The following is a 19,191-nucleotide window of genomic DNA, read 5'->3' on the forward strand; positions in this document are numbered from 1 at the left end:
TAGATCCATGTACATCTTTGTACTACCCGGATGAATGGAATATGGTGTTTGATGGGCTTCCCGGAGTATTACTTCCTTAATTTCAGCAATATCCGGAACACAAATTCTTTTCTGGAACCATAATGATCCAGATTCTCCGCGGTGAAATTCTGATGGTCTACCTTCATCTATTCTTCTCATCTCCTCAACGATGAATGGATCGTCCATCTGACCCATCATTATCTCATTCTTCAGGTTAACATTTAACTCATCGGCTACTTGCAAAGCCGATAGTCCTTCATGAGCTTCTTTCTCCCAAAGTTGTATTTGGGCTTGACTTATTTCCTTCCTCAACTCTGGTGAGATTTCTTGTTCCACTCCGCCGGTGCTCTTCCTACTCAAGGCGTCTGCGACAACATTGGCCTTCCCTGGAGTGTAATTGATGGTCAAATCATAATCCTTGATCAATTCTAGCCATCTTTTCTGCCTCATGTTGAGTTCCTTCTGAGTGAAGAAATATTTGAGACTCTTATGATCTGTATAGAGCTCACACTTGGCTCCATAGAGAAAATGTCTCCATGTTTTGAGTGCAAATACAACTGCTGCTAATTCCAAATCATGTGTTGGATAATTTACTTCATGAGGTCTGAGTTGCCTCGATCCATAAGATATCACTTTCCGATCTTGCATGAGTACGCAACCCAATCCATGCTTGGATGTGTCACAGTACACGGTATAATCCTTGCCAACTTCCGGAACTGCTAACACCGGTGTTGTGGTGAGTTTCTCTTTTAGAGTTTGAAAACTCTTCTCACACTCCTCTGACCACACGAAAGGTGTGTTCTTCCTTAACAGCTTTGTCATTGGTCCTGCTATCTTGGAGAATCCATCAATGAATCTCCGATAATATCCTGCCATTCCTAGGAATCCTCGGATTTCCTTGACAGTCTTGGGTGCTTCCCATTCAAGAACTGTTGCTACCTTGCTCGGGTTAACAGCTATTCCATCTTTACTAATGACATGACCAAGGAATTCCACTTGATCTAGCCAAAATTCACACTTGCTAAATTTGGCATAGAGTTGATGTTCTCTTAGTGTTTGCAACACTAACCTCAGATGTTCAGCATGTTCGGCTTTGTTTTTGGAATAGATCAAGATATCATCAATGAATACGATGACAAACTTGTCTAGATATGGCATGAAAATCTTATTCATGAGATTCATGAAAATTGCTGGGGCATTGGTTAATCCAAAAGGCACTACAAGGTATTCATGATGTCCATACCTTGAGACAAAGGCAGTTTTCGGAACGTCTTCCTTCTTGATCTTTATCTGGTGATAACCGGATCTTAGATCAATTTTGGAAAAGACTCCCGCGCCTCTAACTTGATCGAATAGATCTTGTATTCTTGGAAGTGGATACTTGTTCTTGATTGTGACGTTGTTCAGATTCCTGTAGTCTCCGCACATCCTTCTTCCTCCATCTCTTTTATCCACGAAGATCACAGGTGATCCCCATGGTGAAACACTCTCTTGTATGAATCCTTTTTGTTCCAAGTCATCCAGTTGCTCCTTAAGTTCTTTCAACTCCTTGGGCCCCATCTTGTATGGTGCCTTAGCAATCGGAGCTGTTCCTGGAATTAGGTCGATAGTGAATTCTATCTCCCTATCTGGTGGCATACCAGGTAATTCCGCAGGAAACACATCCTGGAATTCATTCACTACAGGTATATCCTCTAACTTCACCTCCTTCATGCTGTTCAACTGTAGCTCAACTTCAATATGTGTATGTTTGTCGCCTTGGTAGATCATTCTACTTCCATCGGGGCTTTTCAAGGATACCGTCTTGTTCACACAGTCGATCAATGCTCCATTAACTTCTAACCAGTTCATACCAAGAATGACATCAATGTCCTTCATCGTTAAAATGAACAGGTCCACGTCAAACGCGCACTTATTGATCATGATGACTTGTTTTTTTTTGGTATGGGTTACTACTATCGTTCCCCCCGCAGAAAGTATGGTTATGGGTGTGTCTAACTTAGTGCAACTAATCCCATGTTTGATGATGAATTGTTGAGAAATGAATGATGTAGTTGCACCAGTATCAAAAAGTACTTTGCTAGGATGAGTGAGTATCTGGAGCGTACCTATCACCGCCTGATCGGAGTTGACCACCTCCTCCAGACTGGTGCAGTTCAGCTTGCCGAAGGGCTTCTTATTCTTCCAGTTCCCTCCGGTGTTTCCTCCTCGGCTTCCTCCTCCTCCAGACTGACCTCCTCCATTCTTCTTATTGGTGCAGTCCTTCATCATGTGCCCCTCCTGACGACACCCGAAGCAAATGATTCTGGGTTTGCGACAGTCCTTCGAAGTATGTCCTTTAATTCCACAAATACGGCAAACTATTTGGTTTGCAGTCTGAAATGCTTGATTCTTCCTACTACCGTAGTAGTAGTAGTAGTAGTAGTAGTAGTAGTTGTTGTTGTTATTATATCTTGGCTTGAAATTCAAGCTAGTATTAGGCTTGTTATTGGAAAACCTCTTAGGCTCAAACTTGGCCTTCTTCCTCTTTTCCTCCTGCAGTTGTTTGAAATCATCTTCCAGAGTGATGGCAGCATCCACCAACTCTTGAAACTCCGTCGCTCTCATCATACGGAGCTGAACCTTGAACTGGGGACTTAACCCCCTCAGAAACCTTTTCTTCTTCTTGTCCTCGGTGTTGACTTCTTCAACTGCATACCGAGACAGCTTGGAGAATTCCCTGACATAGGTCAGGATGGCCTTGTCCTTCTGCTCGAGACTTTCAAATTCTCGATGCTTCAGTTCCACGATACTTTCAGGAACATTGGATTCCCTGAACTTCCTTGCGAATTCCTCCCAGGTAAATACCTTTCCAGCCGGGTAAACGGCTACAATATTATCCCACCATGATGCTGCGGGTCCACACAGCAGATGGGTAGCATAACGGACCTTCTCTTGGTCGTTACATCCAACGGTATTGAGCTTTCGCTCAGTATCCATAAGCCAATCTTCCGCGTCCATTGGCTCGGGCGCGTATGCGAAAGATATAGGCTTGGTGTTCTGGAAGTCTGCTAGAGTGACTCCCGGATTCTCGGGTCTCTCTACCCGGTTCTGTTGCAGCAATTCTTGGAAGAATTTGTTCTGCTGCTCCAACGTTACACGTTGTCTTTCCTCCACCAGCTGCATGTACTGTACAAAATTCTGCTGCGTCATGGGTGGTGGTGGTGGTGGAAACTGATTCCTGGCTGCTTCATCAGCCTCTTCCTTTTGTTTTGCTTCGCGCTCCATGCGCTGCGCTTCAGTCTCCTCTCCTAACGCTCCCGACATAACCCCCTAGTTCTGCAACACAAGATGATACTCATAATTACTCCATGCGCAAGTTTTCTGAGCTCAACTTTGTGCACCGAACTAGTCACGCAATGGAAATCAAGAATCAAATCCAAATCATACAAAACATATACCATGTATATACATACTTAAGTGGTCTTATTACAATACTCAAGTCGATGTGAGTGTGCAAACTCACTTATTAAAGTATATGTACAAATTGCTACAAATATTACATACTATAATACACGTGGTACTTGTGTATTATAGCCTCGCCTCCCTTGGTGGACTCTAGTCGATCTTCACTCCCGGTACATCCCAGGCTTCCATCCGGTCGAACGTGTCGTCCTCCTGATAGACCCTGGAACATAAGGTCTCCCCGTCGGCTGGTAATCCGAATCAGATGATGATCCTAGGGAGAAGTCAGTGTTCACAAATTGATCGTTAAGTGCATCATAGTCCACCCATCGGGTGTACTCCCCTATAGCTCCACCATAGATGTTTCCAACACTCGTACCCGACTCAACCTATGTCGGATACCCTCCATCAACTCCTTCATTACTAGGATAACTTTGGTTCTGGGTTGTAGCGTCATCATTCATCTCTCCATCATAATACACTGAAGTACTATGAGTTCCCGTATCAGATCCCCAACGCCAACCCGTGGAATTTTCTATAGGAGTCTCGGAACGCTGATTGTTTCCGGATTCCTCTCCGCCCTCATATCCCCCATAGGAACTACCCAAATAGTTCCCAGGTGTAACCGGTGTAGGTTCACGCTCAAGAGGATCAATACTAATGTAGTCACCAGCTGAGTAAACTGGTGTGTGCACCACATTCTCCATAGGCTCTTTCCCCCTAATCTCCTCCTTGGGTTCAGTAAACTCCTCTAGCATCGTATCGATTGCTCCCGTCAGATGATGGTTCAACTGAAAGAGTAATGATATGAAGTTGCGGCTATTGTCCATGTATTTTGCAGCTGCTATTGGTTTGCGTTTTGCATATTTGTAGTGGTTAAGCATGGGATCCTCTTCCTCCTGATTATGAGGAATGTGGGTGAATTCGGAACCCATAAGCTCTTTCGTCTTATGTTCCCGAATGTCGGTTATGGCTCTCATAACAGCTATATGGTAGGCTGTGTTGATAGTCCTGGCTTCCCCTGCTGGCATGACTACGCTCATTCCCAGAGATTCGGGAAGTCGCAGTCCTACCCTACACTTGGCCAATACAGTACCATCATAGTACATGTATTTCTTTACTTGGATCTGGGGATCACACCCAAATTCAAGTAACATGGCTCGTAGAATATCTGCAAGTCCTCCTTCGTATTCACTCAGTGTGGAATCCATCACTTTCATATTCCGTCCAGGACGTGAACTTGCCATGTTGGCTGTAGAAATAGAAAGATTATAAGATTAGTAATAATGCATCATAATAGAGATAATAAAGAATTATCGCACTAAAAGATATGATTGTTGTATTCTCAATTGAATATACACCATATTTTTAGAGAATTCTTTACTAATCCTATTTGACTCCTAACGTTTGGTCCCATTTACTAGGTTCCAACCTAAGGTCAAAGCTTTTGCTCTGATACCAACTATGGTGACCCTGCATACCACTGCATGTTGTAGTATGCCAGTCGTTGATATAACATTCACGAAGTACCATTCCGCAAATATTACATCCCTCAGAGTAGTACAACAGAACATAGTAGGTCCATAACTCATTCATTTATTATTACAAATATCATACACATTTCGTCTCGGAGCTCCTCTTGGGTCCTAAGAGAAATACTCCTGGGTTCGAGGCGAACCCAACTTAGCTTACAATATAAGCGTCTCATTAAGTTATACATTTATTTCCTCGAGCAGCTAAATACTAAGAGTTCGGGCTGCTTGGCTACTACTACTACTCGAAATGTTCAGGCTTGATCTCCTCCGGAGGCCTCCCCGGTTCCGTAGACGATGAGATAGTCTACGCCCTCGATACCTCCAGAGAGGTCTGGTTCTTCATAGCCGATGATCTCGGCTCCTTCATTGTTGTCGTAGTCCTCCTCCAGACGATTCAGACAATCTAAGCATGGGATTTAAGAGTGGTATGAGTACGAGCGTACTCAACAAGTTCATTATAGATAAGGGGTGTTTAATGCTCTAACTACGATATTAGACCAGAAAGTCTAACACCAATGCAAGTTTTGATAAACATTTCTTCAAGAGATTGCTTTTATTCCAAAGAGCTATGTCCGTCAGCCTTCACCGGTTTACTAGAACTTCATGGAGCTCCTTTCCGGCCGCGTTCGCAGTTCCTTATCCCGGAACAGGGAGTGACAGGTCACAGTTCTTTACACTCTGCAGAGGTGTGTTGCTTTACCCATAAGAGATCTTAACCTTGGTGCCAACCGGGCAGCTTTCCCGTCCACACTTCCTTCGGTGTGAGGCCCGGTATAAGGTCTAGCCAATCATGTTCCTCCGCTACCTCGAACACCCACCCTTTATTGCATGCCCCGACCCTGGGTCCTCGCCGGTCCCATTATTCCCATATATTTCAGGGTGGACCCTGACCACGATGACAGTCTGGGATCGAACCAAACTGCTTCGCCGGTAGCTGCAACCCTTCATAGACCGCCATACCGTGGGGACTTAGGACTCCCCAGCCTCACCATCTTGCTCCTTCGGGCGACAAGTGTACTACGGACAATGCCGTGGGGACTTAGGACTCCCCAGCCTCACCAGCTTGCCCCCTTGGATTACAAGTGTACTACGGTAGAGCGCATCCGTTGATGAACGAGAGGTGGAAACACTTTTGACTACTCCGTCCCACTCCGGATCTTATGGTTAACACGGTTATTACGGCACAAGAATCACTGGCGACATTTGTTGTTTATTCCTAGATGGATATAACCCTTGCAATGGAACCTCCACCATATCAACACAATCCATGGTTCCATTGCCAACCACATAGTCATATTCATAGTTATGAAAATAGTGGTTTTGGTTTTTATGCGATAGTGATAACCATAGTACTTTGCAAGTAATTTGATAGAAATACACAATTGACATGAGCAAGTGATGAACTTGCCTGAACACTGCAAAGTTTTGCAGTTGGATGGTGTGGACTGACCCTTGTCCTCTGGTTCTGAAAATTAGCATCATTGTCCGATAAGGGCAATGGTTAAAGAAGCAATTATGCATGATTCCAGTTTTAGGGTTTGATTCCCCCCTTCCGATGTCGTTATTATCTCATGTGAGAGGTTAATACTAAGAATAATTTAGGGATACTCTATTTAGGGTAAAGTACAACCTTGAAATGTTGTCAAGGTGTTTTTAAACTCTAATTGTATTTATGGACTTATTTTCATTATTGAAAATAATATGTGTGATTTAAATCATTATTTAAATCATCAAATTAAGACCTATTCTTAATTATCTTCAAAAATTCTCTTTGATATTTTATTTAGATAGAGAATTTTATGCTGATCCATCTACATATTTTTAATTATTTTTTTAGAGCTTTTATCAATTTTCTATTGAATTTCAAAGTTTCAGGTTTTTATTGAATTGTGAAAAGTCATTTTTTTGCCCCTGGGCCCACCTGTCAGGGTGGCCCAGTGGGTTGGGCTAAACCAGCTCGGGTCCAACCGACCCGAGCGGTCGCTCACTCGCCCACCACCTCGCGCCCCTGTCCTAACCCTAACCCTAGAGCTCTGGCGACGCCGTGGTCGCCGCCGTCTTCTCCGATATTTCCCGGCCGCTTCCGGCCATCGCCGCCGGCGAGATGGGGCGCATCAGCACCGCCACTTGACGGCGCACCAGATCATCGGCGTCGATCTGGTCCTAGCCGCTTCCTTCGCCGATCCCCATCGCGGTCGCCCTCTCTATGCTGCGGTGCTCTTCGGCGCCTCCGGTGTGATGGCGCCGTCGAGGCCTTCGCTGCCGTGGTGCGGGGCGCTGCGGCGCTAGGCGGAGCCTGGCCTGGCCTGGCCAGGTGCCGTCGTGCTTTCGACGCGCGCCGCCGTGGCCGCCATGGCTGCGGCAGTCGTCTGCTCGCCCCAGGTACGCCTCTTCCGATCCCCTCCTTTCTCTCACTCTGGCCTGCTCTTCTTCTTCCTCCAGTAGCTCTGCTGCGCCTAATTCGTTGTGTGTGTGTATGCTGCTGCGCTGATGCTTGTGCTGCTGTGCTGTTCATTCGGCTCTGCCTCACTAGCCTTGATCATGGTCGCCATGGCCATGCCAGAGCTTGCCTTCCTGCTGTGCTATCCATTTCTTGCTTAAATTCCCTTCTATGGCTCTGTTATTGTTACTAAGCTCGCCAGATGCTTAATTGTGTTCCTATATGCTTGCTCATGAGCATCCTGTGATGCTCAGGGACTGCCTAATGGCTACTGTCTTGCTACAATGAATTTCCAATTGATTTCTTAGTGGCTCTGGTTGTGATGATGTTTAATTATATGTGTGTGCTATTCATGTCAGGCTTGATCCAGTGGTACATCATGTATTTGATGTGCTTCTGGATACAATTACAGTTCATCCATTTGTTATCTGTGAAGCAGTTGTTGATTACCTGTGGCCAATTAATTATCTGGTCCATGCTCTGTTGCTTAGTGATGCTCTAGCATGCTCTAGCATGCTATAGCAAGCTCTGATGATCATGTGATCATCAACAGCTGATAATTGGTTTGCTTACCTGTTGCCTGTGCATTGCTGTTACCTATTTATGTGTATGTGTGTGGCACAGATCAGTGTTGGTGCTTGCTCAAGCATCAGCTGATACTTGCAGTGATCTTCTGGATCATTAGCAAATGTCTGTTTCAAGATTTACTTGTTAATATCAATTATCTGTGTTGCCTTTATTGATGGAGTGGATAATTGATGTGAACTGTGATACAGTGATGATCATCACAATTGATTGGCTTGGCTAGATGGATGCCAACAGTGGTTGGGAACCCTAGCCCTTCTTTGAACCCAATCAGGGTGATGATATTTGTATTTGGCTTGTTGGTTTGGCTGTTCTAGGGTTTGAGGTAACCCTGGCAGTAGTCATATGCTGCCCTAGGGTAGCTCCCCTATTTGTTGGCTTGCTGTTGCTCACCAAATGCTTTCTGGGTGATCCATTTATTGGATTGCCAGTGGCTCTTGATGTTGAAATCAAATAGACAATATTCTGTCTAGGTCTGATGGTCAACTAGCTGTAGGTGCTAAGTGTGTGTAACTAGGCTAACTTGTGCTCTCATCTCTTGCTGGATTTCTTCAGTTACGCAATGATTGTCATAACTGTTGTTCCCTTTTGATGATTGACCAGTGGCCTTTCTGCTCTTGCTTGCACCATATGGCTTAATAGCCAGATGATGACACAACTTGGGTATCACACCCTTTTGATTATGTGTGATTGATGCATATGCTTATATATGAACAAAACCATCTGGTTTGTCCATGATGCTTGGTATACCTCACTCCAGCTCCTAGAATGTGATGTTGGTGTAGAGGTTTGCATCTGTGTTGATCTTATGGTTGCTTTGCTTGCCCTGCTCCTCCTGGTGACTTGATGAAACTTGATTTAATTCAGTGGTGTGCTGGAATAGATTGAACAGTGAGGCTGTTCTTTTTTTTCTAGCTGTTCTTGGTGTTCTTGGTGTTCTTGGTGGCTTACCAGTTCAATTCTGTCGATGAAGTGACCTAGGGTTTACTGTGGCAAGTTTTATATGCTTCTGGCTTGCTCTGTTGGTCGACAGCACCACCTGCAGCTTGTGGTGACTCACTCTGGTGTGTGTGTGTTGTTACACATGCACACAGCCTTGTGTGCTGCCTGGTTGTGTGTGTGTGCAAGTGCTGTGCACTTGGACTTGATCCTATCTGTGGCATGGATCTGCTCGGCAGAGACTTGATCATATCCTCTTCATTTCCTTTATTTGCTAACCTGCCAAGTGGCTATGCCACTTGGCATAACACTTGTTTTTATTTTCTTTGTGTTTGTGTGCAGGGAACAAAGTGATGATCCAATGATCATGGAGATCATCAAGTACAAGGCTAAATGAAGATTAGCTTGTAGTGTTAGGATAGAACATTACATTGTACTTTTCTTTCTTTTCATTTTCCATTTTGTCCAATTCTTGTAATATGTTGTAATTCCATAATTCAAATCTGAATATTGTAAAGACAATGTATTATGTGTGTGATGATCAATAAAGCCCAAGTTTTCCTTATTGAGCTTAATGTAATAGTTGTATTACTTATATTATTGCTTAATGGTAATTGTTTGTGAAATTATCTCAAATTTGAATTATGTGATGATTATATGATGTTTGAATTTGAAATTCAAATTCAAATTTGGTTTGAATTCAAACATACCATTTAACTTGTAATTCAATCATACAACTTAAGATTTCAATGCAATTATCACTTCTCTCTTCTCAAAACCCTAATTTAGACAAGTAGGAACAAGTTCATCGCACTCTCGAAACCCTAACCCTGTAAGGTGTCGAGAGAGAAATCTGTCCCCCTTCGATGCAGTTTTGTTTTAAAAGCGCGAAATTTCCCGTAAATTACAATGCAATGCACATCCCTTTCTAAAATCTACCCCTCGATCGTCTCTAAACCTCGGATATTACATCGGTTTTGGTGTAGTGGATTTGGATCGTGTACCACTTAACAACTATGAGGGATGTTGTATTAAGTGAGAGTTCATTAGTAATTAGATTAAAACATGAACTAATTATCATAAACATAGTCTGAGTAGTATTTTGAATTAATTTTGTAGTATTGGCATCCGTTTTCCTACCATGCGCTAGTCTTGTTATTGAGATAGAAATACTGTTAAAATTTGATAAGAAACTTTACGGACTGGTACCATATTGTCAAAGAATCAAGAAGTGATTAAGTCCTGTAGCAAACTTTTAGTAAACCTCACATTGTTGATTCAAAGAGCTATGGTTTCAATTAGTACATAAAGTTATCTTGTCTCCGTGAAACTTGAAGTTCAAATCTGTTTGAAAAATAAGGAGCTGAAAATTTAGTTTTCAGAAATAATCAAGGTATGAGATATATGTGATATCTAAGACCTTATTGCAAGATGATAGAATATAATTTGGTGAGACTACATAAACTCATAAGTTTATGGGAATGTACGAAGGTTGAAGACGCAAGGCGTCCCAATCCTCCAACTATTGGGGCACTAACGATATTCGCATATCCATGAAGCGATCATCCTTAGTATGCACCGTTGCTATGACTCGTCGTTTCGAAGCATCACGTGATGATCGGATGTTATAGATTCTACGTGTGCATACAACGGGTGCAAGCCAGATTTGCACATGCGAATACCAAGGTTAAAACTTTATGAGCCTAGCATGTACAAACATGGTCTCAGAAAGTCATCATGATACAATGGATAAAATTATGAGTGAAATTGTTCATCATATTACAAGGTTACTAATAGTGAAATCCAGAACACTTGTCATATGATGATCAACTTCAAAGTAAGAACCTCAAGGTTATTAGTATTTGACCAACAAACCGAGAAGTTATTGAAGTTGATGTGTTTTTCTGAATAATGAGGAAAGCTAAAAGAGAAACTGCAAAAGATATTTTGGCAGAAAGAAAGAAAAGACTAGAAAGTCTAGCTCAGGTGTATATAAATGATATACATGTTATGGTTGTATTCCTAGTTAGGTCACACTATGAAATTCTTGGGTATTAGTACTATATTGGTTGGTATGAAGTGTCATACAAAACAACGCAATACAAGAATATAATGGCCTAAGTGACTGACAAGGAATATGATAGGAATGCACATCTGGAACAAAATAAAGTGTTATTATGTTCGTCATTAGCATTCTATCTAGCCCTTAGAATTTATAATAAAGAACTTAATAATTGTTATTTTGCTCTTGTCAAATAAAAACAATGAGTTGTTCAAATTATGGCATTACTCCATGTACGATGGATAAGTTATTATAAATTTTAAAGGTGAAACACACATACATAACACTGACGCTAAAATGCCATAAGGCAAATGATTTGAATTCCACTTATTTGTGGAACCGCTATTTAGGTCATGTTGGAAATGAACGCATGAAGAAACTCCATGCAAATGGATTATTGGAGTCATTTGATTTATGAATCATTTGGCGCTTGCAAATCTTTTCTAAAAAGAATAACTAAAATACAGTTCATAGTCCAAGAGTTGAACGGGCAACTAACTTAGTGAAAACATACATGATGATGTATGTGGTTCACTGGACATAGTTGTGTGCGGGAGATTCTTCTACTTCATGAAAACTTCAATCAATGAATTGAGTATATATATGTGGATATATTCGATAAGGAAGAAGTTTGAAACATTTGAATAGGTTCAAATAAATTTCAGCATGAAGTGGAAATCATCGTAATAGAAAAGTCAAATATCTATGATTGGATCACAGTGGAAATATTTGAATTACTAGTTTTAGCGAACATCTAACAGAGTTATGAAATTGTTCTACATCTCACGTTTCTTGGAGTATCATAGTGATGATGAAGTATCCGAGAGATGTATCCAAAACTTGTTGGATTAATGATGAGATAAAATATTATGACGCCATTATATTTTTGTGGATTATGCTTTAGTGACTACCGCTTTTACACTAAATAGAGCATCATCATGATCCGTAGAAATGACACCATACGAGTTATGGCATGGGTATAAACCCTAATAGTCCTTTCTTTAAATTTTGGTCTAAAAGTTTACAACCAAAATCGGATAAATATCTTTGTTGGTTATCCCAAAGAATTGATTGGGAATTCTTTCCACTATGAAGTAAACGACAAAAGTGTTTGTTAATGTTACTTGCTTATTTCCAAGAAATTGTTTTCTAGCGAAATATTTGAGTGGGAGGACAATAGAACTTGATAAGGTTTGTGAACCTGAGCATAATGACCAGAGTAGCGCAGCATCGGAAATTGGTTCCGGAAGCGACCATGACGATCATGGCTCCCATGACTACAAAGTGTTTTAGCCATGGAGATCGAAGTACATATTGAACCTTGTAGGTATGGTTTACTTTGTGATCAAATAAATGATTTGTGAACAAAGGATTGATTATTGAACAATGATAAACCAACTACAAACAAAGAAGTTATGATGGGCCCTGACTTCGTTAAAATGGCTATACGCCATGAAATCCAAGATAGATAAATACTTTTTGAAAGTAAATAGATCTATAAAATTGATGGACTTGGATGAAATATCCTTGAAGAAGCTCGACTTGTCGAAAAGTTGTTTACGACAAAGTTCAAAGAGTTGACTACAATAAGATTAGATCTTCCGTAGCAATGCTTATAGTCTATGTGGATTATTCTAGTAATCACTACATATTTCTTTTATGAGATATGCTAGTAGGATGGCAAAATACATTACTTATCAGACGTATGTATTAAAGGTGTATACAAGATACAACCAATTGTTTTGCTAGTCCGTGGAATACTAGATAGGTATACAAACTTCAATTGGATGAAATGAGTATCACGGAGTTGGAATCTTCACCAGATGAAATAGTCAAAGAGTTTTTGATTTCATCAGAAACGATGAAGAGGCTTGCATTTGCAAGAAATTAAGTGGGAGCGCTGAGATATATTTATAATATTTTATGTAGATGACATATAGTTGGTTATAAATGATGTAATTATATACTTGATTAAAAAGGTTTCATTGAGAAATTAACTTCAATGAAAGGATATGGACTGAAACAAATTTAGTGTCAAGATCTATGAAGATAGATTGAAACACATAATAAGTTTAAGTCAAAGTACATAGAATGGATATTGAAGTAGTTCAATATAGAAATATTAAGAAAATGTTCTTATCATGTGAAGGTTTAACAAGACTTGAGTGTATCTGACACTCGATGAGTAAAAACACATGAGTGTTTTTAGATCATGAATAATATGTGCATAATCAGATATCTTGTGCTCTAAAAGGTTAGGATCATATACCAGAATGATTCATGTGATGATCATTGAAAAACAGTAAGAATATTCTTGAGTACTTAAGAAGAACCAAGAATATATATATATATAGTTTTTGTATGAAGAAATGACAAACAAATCGCTGTAAAGTGTTGCACCGATATTTGTTTTGTCACATATGAAAATAAAATTTCAATTTCAAATTAGACTAAGTGTTGTTTAAAAGGTAGCACAATAAGCTAGAAATTGTCTATGCTAGATTTAGAATAGTTCTAAATATTGTGACAGATTCTACAAAAGAAGGCAGAGTATGTCATTGTTTTGACAATGACAAAGGATGTTAAGTCAAGAGGTTCTTTTAGAACTTGGTGTAGTTTCGACAGAGTCAGAACTTTGAAGCTATATTGTGTGTGACAATATTAGTGACATATTTCAGACTGCGGAGTTAAGGTTCCACCAGAAGACCAAACATATTTAATGCCGACTCATTTGAAAATGAGTGATGCGTTGAGACGAAAATGAATTACAAAATACATACGGTTCTGAGCATGTCAGATCCGTTGACTAAAACCTCTCCCGTGAGCAAAACATGATAAAGCACCAGAAGGCCAAGGTGTTATATCTTTACAAATGTAAACTAGATTATTGACTCTAGTGCAAGTGGGAGACTGAAGGAGATATGCCCTAGAGGCAATAATAAAGTGGTTATTATTTATATCTTTATGTTTATGATAAATATTTATATATCATGCTATAATTGTATTAACCGAAACATTAGTACATGTGTGATATGTAGACAAACAAAGAGTCCCTAGTATGCCTCTTAAACTAGCTTGTTGATTAATGGATGATTAGTTTCATAATCATGAACATTGGATGTTATTAATAACAAGGTTATACCATTGTATGAATGATGTAATGGACACACCCAATTAAGCGTAGCATAAGATCTCGTCATTAAGTTATTTGCTATAAGCTTTCGATACATAGTTACCTAGTCCTTATGACCATGAGATCATGTAAATCACTTATACCGGAAAGGTACTTTGATTACACCAAACGCCACTGCGTAAATGGGTGGTTATAAAGGTGGGATTAAGTATCCGGAAAGTATGAGTTGAGGCATATGGATCAACAGTGGGATTTGTCCATCCCGATGACGGATAGATATACTCTGGGCCCTCTCGGTGGAATGTCGTCTATTGTCTTGCAAGCATATGAATAAGTTCATAAGAGACCACATACCACGGTACGAGTAAAGAGTACTTGTCAGGAGACGAGGTTGAACAAGGTATAGAGTGATACCGAAGATCAAGCCTCGGACAAGTAAAATATCGCATGACAAAGGGAATTGGTATCGTATGTGAATGGTTCATTCGATCACTAAAGTCATCGTTGAATATGTGGGAGCCATTATGGATCTCCAGATCCCGCTATTGGTTATTGGTCGGAGTGAGTACTCAACCATGTCCGCATAGTTCACGAACCGTAGGGTGACACACTTAAAGTTGGATGTTGAAATGGTAGAACTTGAATATGGAATGGAGTTTGAATATTTGTTCGGAGTCCCGGATGAGATCCCGGACATCACGAGGAGTTCCGGAATGGTCCGGAGAATAAGATTCATATATAGGATGTCATTTTATGTGATTTAAAATGATGCGGAAGGTTCTATGGAAGGTTCTAGAAGGTTCTAGAAAAGTCCGGAAGAAACCACCAAGGAAGGCGGAGTCCCGGTGGGACTCCACCTCCCATGGCCGGCCAACCCTAAGGGGGAGGAGTCCCAAGTGGACTCCCCAAGGGGGGCTGGCCACCCCCTCCCAAGGAAGGTGGAACTCCCACCTCTAGTGGGAGTCCTAGCTTGGGTAGGTTTCATGAGTTATGGAAGGTTTTGGTTTGGGGTCTTATTCAAAGACTTGTAGACCAACTCTTGGGTGTTCCACCTATATAATGAGGGCCAAGGGGAGGGGGCCGGCCACCCCAAGCACCACAAGGTGGCCGCACCACTAGATGGCTGGCGCCCCCTCCCAAACCCTAGCCGCCCCCTCTCTCCTCTATAGCTCCCGCACGCTTAGCGAAGCTCCGCCGGGATTCTCCACTGCCACCGACACCACGCCGTCGTGCTGTCGGATTCAAGAGGAGCTACTACTTCCGCTGCCCGCTGGAACGGGGAGGTGGACGTCGTCTTCATCAACAACCGAACGTGTGACCAAGTACGGAGGTGCTGCCCGTTCGTGGTGCCGGAGGGATCGTGATCAAGTTCTTCTATGCGCTTTTGCAAGCGGAAAGTGAACGTCTACCGCAGCAACAAGAGCCTCCTCTTGTAGGCTTTGGAATCTCTTCAAGGGTGAGACTCGATAAACCCCTCGTTGCTACCGTCTTCTAGATTGCATCTTGGTTTGGATTGCCTGTTCGCCGTAGGAAAATTTTTGTTTTTCTATGCAACGTTATCCTACACTCCTCCTCCACCCACCTCTGGCCGGCCTCCTCCTCCACCAACCTGAACCCACCCCACACCACCCACCCACCCACCTCTGGCGACCTCCAACAATTTTTTTAAAACAATTCGGCGAAATTCTGACGGCCCTAGATCTATATCTAGATCTGGCCGCCTTTTTTTGAAATTAAAAAACAAAATTCTGTGGAGCACCATCGCTAGGTGCGCCACAAATTTTTTTCTGTGGCGCATGCCTGCCCGGTGCACCACAGAAATAAGGCTTTCTGTGGTGCATGGGTCCGTGCGCTATAGAATTGTTATTTTTTGTCATAGATTCTGTGGTGCACCGCTCATGCGCCACAGAGTAGATTTTTTGGTGCGCCACTAATGAGCCTTTCCCTACTAGTGAATTGTTCTCTCATGAATCTTATCTACCGGTGCACAACTTTACTCTGTTTATGGTCGTCACTTCAACGCATGGAGAACTGAGACCTCTTTACGAAGAGGTCAACATGGTTGGAGTACACGGTGAGGGAGCTTATTACCAAACATGGGTTGCAGCTAGCTTAATCTCAGGATTGGTTCCCAACCGTCATAGGAGTCGATGCATTCTCATGTTCTGTTCTTGTATCGAGCTCCTTATTTTAGCTTTCATATAGTTGATCTTAAACAGTTGTGTGCATCCTGGATATGCAGAGGCTGGGTGTGTAATGCTTACACCTTTCAAGCAATAAAGTGCTCTTAATAAAAAAAACATAGACAATTGATTCGTGCAACCACTTTTTAATCGGCTGGAGCCTTGCAGGAAGAGATGCAAGTAGTAAAGAGCATGACACACATCGTTTTGCGATTTGATAGATTTCTCGTGAAAATCCAGGGAGCAAACAATCTAGGTAGATAGACAGTGACCTGCTTGCGAGACAGATATGGTTGGAGAGGAATGTTTCTTTGAGCCTACACTTTATGCGATAGCTAAATGCGAGGGCATCGGATCATGATGACGATCCAGATCACGCCCGATCTGCAAGAGTTACGTGAGGGCCTCACTTTATCGCAGCCCTATGTGGAGCCAAGCCATTGTGCTGACAAAGTTATCGAGGCAGGTGCTTTGGCACCTAACTGTGATGCACTCTTTGCTAGAGAGCTTTACGACCTTCTCGTGGGTTTCGAGCTGCTACCCTCAATCTAAAACAAAGATTGCTCGTCTCCTAGCGGAGAAGATTTCGAGGCACAAGGAAAATGGAGTCTGCAGATGATAGATTGATGATTCTCATCTCGATCTTTGTCTGAAAGTTTGTGGTTGTAGGTGTTGCCTGCTTTCAAAGTAGTCCGCTTGTTTTGTACTAGGTGTTTTGGCATTTGTGATTATTGGTTCCGTCATAACAGTTTTTTCTTCCGAGTTTTCATGAATTAATTACTCCCTCCGTTCTTTTTTAATTGACTCAAATTTAGTATAAAGTTGTACTAAATCTGAGTCAATTAAAAGAGACCGGAGGGAGTAGGTAATTCTTGGGGTTCCTTAGGAAGAAAAAAAAGGCTAGCGGGACGGGGTTCCAAGCCTGGCAAAAGCAATGCATGTACGCCGGCGCATGTACACGTACGTGTCATGGAGGCATGCAATACACGGAGCGTGGGGTGCATGTTCAGTCATGTCCTCCTGTTGAAAGCGGCGAAGAAGAAATGAAGCACATGTGTTCCATGTGGGGGTAGACGTGCGGTACCCTACCAAACCACCCGTGATTACCCAAAAAAAAAACAAACGGTGCATATATATACGGATATTCCCGGGCCCTTGAACCAGGTTCGTCGAGTCCGTTTTATTCACGGCAAGGTTCAGTGAATCGCGGTCGATCTGTCAAGGAGTATGATCACTACCGAGCACTTCATTGATTTCTCTCGATTGGCATGGGCTTAACTCGCGACTCGCGAGCCCTGAAACGGCAACCGCTTCGTCGCATATACTGCAGACGGCGCAGCACAAAGTTGGCGATCCTGTTTCCAAAATGTGGTCGGCTGGATCCGCCCGAGCTCCTGGGCTAGGTGCTGTAGTTAATTTAGCCATACGCACGGCCAGGTGCACTCCCGTGCGGCCGGAGCCGATCTCCGGCGATCTCTGCCAGCACACACACGATTCGAGTCGATGGATTTAACTCTTGCCAATACGTTCTCCAGTCCCCGCGTCTCGGTTTGCCCAGTACGCATCCAAACCAAACCAAATTCAAGCCGTCTATAAAAGGCGTCCCTCTCCTCGGTCTTAGTCTCCCATTCACTGAACAGCAGCCACAGAGAAAACGAGAAGAAATTAAAACCACTCTCTAGTGCAAGGAAGCCACGCAGAGAGAAAGAAAACAGATCGACAAGGATCAACCAATCCGTGTGACTCATCCATTATGAGGCCGGTGAGAGAAGCCGCGGCAGCGCTGGTGGGCGTCGGCGGCGGCGACCAAGCGGCGGCTTCATCCGCGGCCGGACACGTCGCCCACGCGCACACGGAGCTGTGGAGGACGCCCACGCCGTATCTGTTCCTCGGCTTCGCGCTCATGATGGGCCTCATCGCGTTGGCGCTCCTCATGCTCTTCTGCACGCGCCGCAAGCCGTCGACCGGCGCGTCACGGCGGGGGAGCGACACCGTGGAGTCGGAGTCGGCCCGGGGGATGGTGATGGCCCCGCTCGACCGGGAGCCCAAGGTCGTCGTCATCATGGCCGGTGACAACATGCCGTCCTTCATCGCCAGCGCCAGGCCCTTCGCTTTCGCCGCCGCCGTAGAATCCGACGAGCAGCGCAAGGCGGGCGCCGCGTAGGCGCGCACCCGTGTGCCCCTGCGGGACGCGGGACCAATTTTGTTCGTCGGATTTCTAGGATTTTCTTTGTCCGTAGTGTACTAGGAAGCAGGTATCTGTGGCGATCTGTGGTCGTGAGAGCGAATGAAGTTTTTTCCTTGCATCTTCTAGAGTTAATGCATCGTCATGATGCGTGCTTGGCTGACCTCCAATCCTTCTCGGTCAATTTTCGCTTCAAATTTGCGCACCTTTCAGCTGGGATGGTTGATTCGTGGCTAGTAGCTCTAGATTGTGAGAAGTGACAAAGCGCCCTGGGCCCTCGCCGGCACAGGGCTGGTGTACGTATAGACCTACTCCCACTGCCATAGTGCCATGTTGAAACTTATATATACATACAGCCCTGGACGGCTGGGCCCTGGCCAGACAAGCAGAAATAAACCTGTGTTATACTTATATGCATCTGAAATCTAGATCGCTGACAGTAAAACACCAGAACTGAAATTGTACACAAACTGCCGTGACAAGGCCAGCAGAAACAACATGTTATATATGCCTCCGAAATCTGAATCGCTCACAGTATATACGCGTTGTATGAACAAAACAGAGAACTGCAAATGTACAAAAATGTGTCTTGTTTTTAACGCGAACATGCCAAAACGGTGTACTTGGCGAGTATAACAGATTAGGGGGAGGTGATGTCAGTCTT

At 43.0% G+C, this 19,191-nt stretch overlaps 1 protein-coding gene across 1 annotated transcript; it reads left to right on the top strand.

Moving 5' to 3' along the window:
• Nucleotides 1-17,900: 17,900 nt before the first annotated feature.
• LOC127311436 (protein GLUTAMINE DUMPER 6) lies at nucleotides 17,901-18,690 on the top strand. The gene has a single exon (XM_051341866.2). The coding sequence runs from the start codon at nucleotides 18,096-18,098 to the stop codon at nucleotides 18,504-18,506; it is 411 nt and encodes a 136-aa protein (XP_051197826.1). The 5' UTR covers nucleotides 17,901-18,095; the 3' UTR covers nucleotides 18,507-18,690.
• The last annotated feature ends 501 nt before the right edge of the window (nucleotides 18,691-19,191 follow it).

Source organism: Lolium perenne, chromosome 7, assembly GCF_019359855.2.
Source record: "Lolium perenne isolate Kyuss_39 chromosome 7, Kyuss_2.0, whole genome shotgun sequence".
Classification (NCBI taxonomy): Eukaryota; Viridiplantae; Streptophyta; class Magnoliopsida; order Poales; family Poaceae; genus Lolium; species Lolium perenne.

Coding starts and splice junctions, on each gene's coding strand:
- LOC127311436 (XM_051341866.2), top strand. CDS start 18,096: ATGAGGCCGGTGAGAGAAGCCGCGGCAGCGCTGGTGGGCGTCGGCGGC.